The sequence below is a fragment of the Tenrec ecaudatus genome, chromosome 1 (genome assembly GCF_050624435.1).
Source record: "Tenrec ecaudatus isolate mTenEca1 chromosome 1, mTenEca1.hap1, whole genome shotgun sequence".
Taxonomy (NCBI): Eukaryota; Metazoa; Chordata; class Mammalia; order Afrosoricida; family Tenrecidae; genus Tenrec; species Tenrec ecaudatus.
The window spans coordinates 112,372,597-112,378,596 of record NC_134530.1 but is presented as its reverse complement, the minus strand read 5'-3'; the positions used below and the strand labels follow the sequence as shown (position 1 = coordinate 112,378,596).

Sequence of the window (6,000 nt, the reverse complement as noted above, 5' to 3'; positions counted from 1 at the left end):
CGGAGCTTACGTGTGCACGTGGAACACCGTCGTATGATCGGTAACTGGGATACAAAAGAATTTTATAACGTTCCGCATGCCGAGCACGCAGGCAACTTCGCTGCACCCTGTCAAAAACCCTTCGGTTAAGATTATGAAGGCATCTACTTCAAGTGGGTTGCAGGGGTGGGGAGAGACCAGTGTGCTTAAGCCAATTATGTCCCATACACAAAAGTGCACGTTAGCTACTTGAAAAAAATTCACATTTATTTACTGTCAAACCGTGTTAAACTTTACACTGGATATTAGTGATGGGCTCATTATTAACAGGTTTACACAAAGGGATGAAAAGAAAAGCAGAATTTTGCTGAAACAATTTACATTTCATTAGAACTTTATCATAAAATAAATTAATTACTAAATATAGGCAGAAGGAATATGGAAGAGTAATATTTATGTTTTATTTTTTTAAAAAAAGAATAGGCACCTTTTGTTCACTAGAAAGTTTGTGAGAAGTGCCCAGTGCCTTCTTTGCCCTCTGTTTAAGAATGAACAGAGGACAGACTAGCAATCTCTTCTAGATTTCACCCCATTTGTGCAAGGCATGGCATAACTGGCTTCGAAGAGTTTTCTTCCCCCTAAAACACGTTCTTTTGGCAATACGAAATTTAACTGTAATAATAAAGACTAACTTGTCCAAGCAGAACACTGCATACAGTGGGGAATTTAAGTGAAAATGAGTAGAGCTTACCATGACAAAGTGTAAGGAAAAAACATTGCATGACATGTGCAACCAAGAGCGTTTCACAATATTTTCTTCAAACCCTTTAAAATTATTTTAATGACAATTATATTTCAGTTGGACACAAACGTATTTATTTTACCCTAGCAATAGAACAAAATATAATTTCTTTAGCCATTTTTCATGAGAATAGTTCATTGTACAGTTGAGGAAACATATGAAATAAGGCCCGTGGCTTGATTGCTAGTGGTTAAACATGTTTTCAATCTTTGCCTCAATGTAAAAGATTTGCAGTGAACTGCAAACTGATGCAGAATCTCTCTCCTGCTTTTCCAAGTCTTGTCAGGAACAGTAAGGTACAGTAAATTCGTCCCACAGGATTTTAAAGCCTACGTCTTGTATATAATACAATGCAGGCCTACAAAAATGGTGCAGCCATGTTTACAAATCTAGTTCACAAACTGCTGCAGTAAAATGGCTGGCAAGTTTTGTTTTGCTTGTTCACAATTTCTCTACACAGCAGCAGAATCTTAAAATACCTGGTTGGCATCTCTTTTCTTTGTAACAAATAATTCATTTTAGTATACTCTGTGTATATATAAAGTTTTTGTATGTTTTATAAAAATTCACAGAACTGCAAGGTTCAGTCCATCTTTCTTTACACTGGAGAACCACAAGTCAACAGAGCTGTCTCTTCAGCAGAGCTGGAGGGAGTTGCGTGGGGCTGTCGGCGGAGTCTTTGTTTATGAATACTTGCATTGTGGCCCTTGGGACTGCTTAGCTGCACTATTAAAGACTTGTGACCAGCTGCATTTGTCCTTCCCTAACATCTCCTTCCGGAATACACCCTTCTTTGTTAATGGGGATTATATAGCCATCACTATTGCCCCTGCTGATCTGGTAGCACATCTGAAGCTGATGGCCAGCTCCCAGATTTGGCATGCTTTTATAGTAAATGTCCTCATTCTCACTCCTCCTGGAGGGAGAGAGGTCCTCTTCCACCTCGGGGCTGCTCTCCTGATAGGGAGAGTCTCTAAGATTGGGCATGCTTGTATAGAGAGAGTCTCTGTTGGGGGACTGTAGGTGGTCCTCGGCCTCAGCCGTCAGCTGGGAGACATAGCTGTCCGTTCCCTCGGGCTTCGCTTTCTTCTGGGGTTGGTACAGAAGGGAGTGAGTCCGTTGCGGAATGAGCGGGGCCTCGAGCTCTTTCTGGTGGAGCTCCAGCCCCGGGTGGTCTCCGTGCATTAAAGATGAAGCGTCGGCCACGATGGCATCATCTTCACTGCTGCTCCCTCCAATCAGAGCCTTGACTGGCAGCGTGAGCTCCAGGTTGTGAGTCTTGCTGCCGCCCCGTAGGTTGTTGTGCACTAACTCTGAGATGATCATTTTCTCAAAAGCAGTATCATTCAGACTTAGTCCACAGTCCACGACTTGCACGCTGTCATTATAGTCCCCCTTCCGCAGTGAGTAGCTGTTGTTAAAATTACCATTTAGCGGTAGAGTATCCATGGCACTTGTATCCCTGGCATTGTTCAGTGAATGTCCTGGAACAGAAAAGGATGGGGTTCTGTTACTGCCGCTGCTCCTTTCGAGAGAATCCTTATATGCGCGTTTGTACAACACTTTTTAATGTCGTTCAGGACAAAGTTGTATTTGAAAGCTAACACTTGAAAAGTGCCAGGCTTTCCAGCATGCCCAACTGTAAACAGTTGTAACCCCTTAGATTTAACAGGAAAAAATGTTAAAGAGTAATACTGTTTTCCAGGGAGGGAAGATGGCATACAGAATATTACTTTATCAATTTTAGGGAGACAGTGGGTATTGATTCAGTTTGGGTCAAATCTCTGACACACAAAGACGACTTCACTCCATGCCCTTGCATAGTTAATGCAAAGCAATCCACTGGTGACATTTACATTTTAAAGTACGAGACTATGATTTAGGAAAATGAAATTAACAGAATTTGTCCTAAACAACACTAAATTAAAAAAGGAACACAGCACGTACAAAAACTGAAGGCAAATGTACAACATAAACCCACATAACTGGCAAGCAACTTTAAAAAACAACATTCTAACATTTCCTTTTTCTGGAGATGAAGTAAAAAAAAGAATGGGAAAAAAATGGACAGATACGAAGAATTTGTGTTAAACAAAGACAGCCATCTCTCACACTAACTGGACCGGGGGCCCACAAGCACCATCCAACAACACGAAAGACAGCAGGTGGAATGACTCACTTTGGACAACTCACATCATGTCTGTCTGCTCAGGCTATCTGGCCTAAGAGTAGCTGATATATAAAAGAAAGTAAAATGATTTATTGTAACATGATGAAGAATTTCTAGCTTCTCAGCAACTTAGAGCAAGGGTTCAACAAATTAGATTACAAGCAATAGCAGCCTTTTCTTTTATTTTCTGTCATTGAATAGTTTTTAATGTTTTGATTCTTTGGCAGTGTAATCATCTCTCGATTAACAATGGCCTCAGGCTTCTAATGGTCGGAGTTTGCCTGCAGCCCTGCAGTCTGCATCAGTCACAGTGACAGCACCGAATGAACCCGCAGAGTCCACTGGACAGGGTTGGCCCACGGGTACCATGTGCATGGAGGTCAGACGCAGAAATGTTAGAAATTTTTCAAGTATGGCTCACAGAAATTAAACCAAGAGTAAATATTAACTATGGAATGGGAGAAGAGAGTCAGCCTTGGCTAGTTTATTTTTATTTCCAAAGGAATGAAAGATTGAATACATCTGCTGAAGATATGAAAAGAGGTTTAGGAGGAAAAAAAGTATGGTAACATGCTCTACTTGTCAGAGGTGTTTATCTACAGACACATAAACATGTAAACTGAGACATCACAGTGCTGCTCAGGCAAATGGAGAAAAAAAAGTTTCAGAGAAAATTAAATGGGCTGCACCATGAAAAGTTAGGTTATTCAGTCTTAAAAACCTAGAGAAAAAAAATTACTTGTCTACAGATAGGTCTGGAAAAAATAAAAAGAATGAGATGATGTTAATGAAACTGACCACTGTGAGGCTGCTGCATTGTATGCAAGGCTTGGAGGAGTTTAGGAAAAAATTCAATTCTTACGGAAAAAGAGCGTATTTCTCTTTTCAGCTCTCACTCCACTCTTAAAGCTGCAGATTACCTTAGAAAACACAGTTTCTTTCAGAAAAAAAACCCAACAAAATTCTCTGCATTGTCTGGCGCAAACTTCTTGAGTGATATATGGCTGATGATTGTTGGATAAATCATCTTTAGCAGAAAAGGAGAAAATGGGAGAATTACATTGGTTAGTGATTCTTGTTATCTTAAAAATAATTCTGGCCCCACTTCTCCAAAGGAGTAAGTGAGCGCTAAATTTGCAACGCGTGGCATGTGCAACACAATCAGGTCGGATAGGTGCTTTAGAAGGTCTCTTTGGATTTGCTACACAAGTCTCCAGCTTTACAAATCTGCATGGGCGTCCCACACAGCCACTGTGGGCGTTTCCAGTTGCACACAGACCACAAGCTAGCGTTTGTTTCTTCGGCAGAGATTCAATCTCATGAAAAACTTCCCGTCTCTAGCATGGCTTAATAAAACTAAAAAATCCACAGACACTGGGTAATCCAGGTGTTTTCTATGATATACTGCAGACTTAAGCACATTTTTGACTGGTTTTGAAGAGGCAATTTTTTTTCCTGCCCAAGTCCAGGTAATTCACTTGAAGACTTTGCACAGCCTGTAGCAAGCTTACTGTGGGAATGCAGAAATGATAAGTCAATTATTAAGCATTTTGTTTGACAGTACTTCGGGCTTTAAGGAGCAAATTATTTCAGCATTGCATATACGTTAAGTATGGACAGCCTTTGCTACAGACCTTTGTAACTGACAAAAGGGCAGTACTTTACTAGATGTATATACTTTTGAATTTGGTAACATTTTAGTTGCAAATTGTGAACCACTTGCCCGCTGAGTGTACTTCATGACTGCTAGTTATGTTTTAATTGTGCCCGTTAAAAAGCATGCTGAAAAAATTTACATTTGATAGGCAAAGTTAAGTTTTACTCCCATACTTGTCTCTCTGTAGGTCGCTAGAGGAAAGCATAAGGGAAAGTGAGAAAACAAAGAGAACGAAAAGAGAGGCTGCAGTCAGGTTAAAAAGAGAATTTTAAGGAAAAAAAGGAAACAAAGTTCTGTGTTTATTTTGTGGCAAGTATTAATCACAATGAAAGATGATATGCTATCAATAATTATGCAAAAACATTGACCCACGTCTAGAGTGTTCTGTTATCGTTAAGTATATATATACATATATATGTTCTTAAAAATAACTATTAGAAAACACAGTAATATAGGATGGGTTAGTGACAACCCGCCCATACCCCCAATAATGATACAAACTATAAGTATAAACTGACTAATATTATTAACTTTATTCTCCAAGTATTCTTCTGGAAAAAGAAAAACTACCATAAAGCTGCACTATACTATAGTTTGGTTTTGTTGATAATGCTGGGCGTAGTTGTCTATACCTAGGCATCCAAATTATTAGCTAATTCATTCCATAAGCAAATTTTGTCAGCAAGCTTTAGAGTCAACTGAACAGTAGATTACAGAGATAGGATACCTCTAAATGATATAAATCTTGAAGATGGGCTCTCAGACCATGTGATGTCAGTCCTGTAATAATATATTAAGATTTATGCCACCTGTGTTAAAAACATGGATAGTTATTGGTAATTACTATCATGATTGAGGTTTTACTATAATATAGTGCAGTTTTAAAGAAAAGCCTGGCATGGGCAGTACCACATCTTTTTTTTACCCCCCTTTTAATTGAGAAATTCAGGATATATTAACAGAGCTATGGTAACAGAATTTTTATTTTAGAATCAGGGAAAATATCAAAGCTCTGTTTCGCAGCCAAAATAGGTAGTGTTATTTGTAAGTATAAGCACACCTGGTGAGTTAAATACAGGAGCGGAAGGGGCATTACACACAACTGTCTCAGCGAGCAATGTGTTATAGGGGTTGTTAGTGCCGTGGGGTCGAAGAAGAGGGTTTGTTAGTAGGTAATTGCCAGTCATTCCTAAAGCAAAGAAACAGAGAAAAACACATCAGTTCTCTTATTTTAGTGTCACACTTGCACTAAAGTATTTTTTTGTATGCATCAAGGGTTGGCAGAAAAGTTGGCAACGGGAAATCGGCTGAAATATCCTGACTGTATTTGAACTAGTAATTTGGAGGAAAAGGGGAGAGGGAAGTTAAATTTCAGTGATCCACAGGTGCTTT

At 39.3% G+C, this 6,000-nt stretch overlaps 1 protein-coding gene across 13 annotated transcripts in view; it reads right to left on the bottom strand.

The window, feature by feature from the left end:
- Nucleotides 1-216: 216 nt before the first annotated feature.
- The window catches only part of ADGRL2 (adhesion G protein-coupled receptor L2), a 188,569-nt gene continuing 182,785 nt past the window's right edge, over nt 217-6,000 (bottom strand). For 7 of the 13 annotated variants that reach the window (XM_075557579.1, XM_075557586.1, XM_075557573.1 and 4 more), the window contains one exon: nt 222-2,265. In XM_075557579.1, coding sequence (XP_075413694.1) covers nt 1,511-2,265 — 755 coding nt within the window. In that variant the 3' untranslated portion in view covers nt 222-1,510. Of the gene's footprint in view, nt 2,266-5,335; nt 5,418-6,000 lie in introns of all 13 variants that reach the window. The other 6 variants (XM_075557623.1, XM_075557640.1, XM_075557632.1 and 3 more) reach the window with 4 other exon arrangements.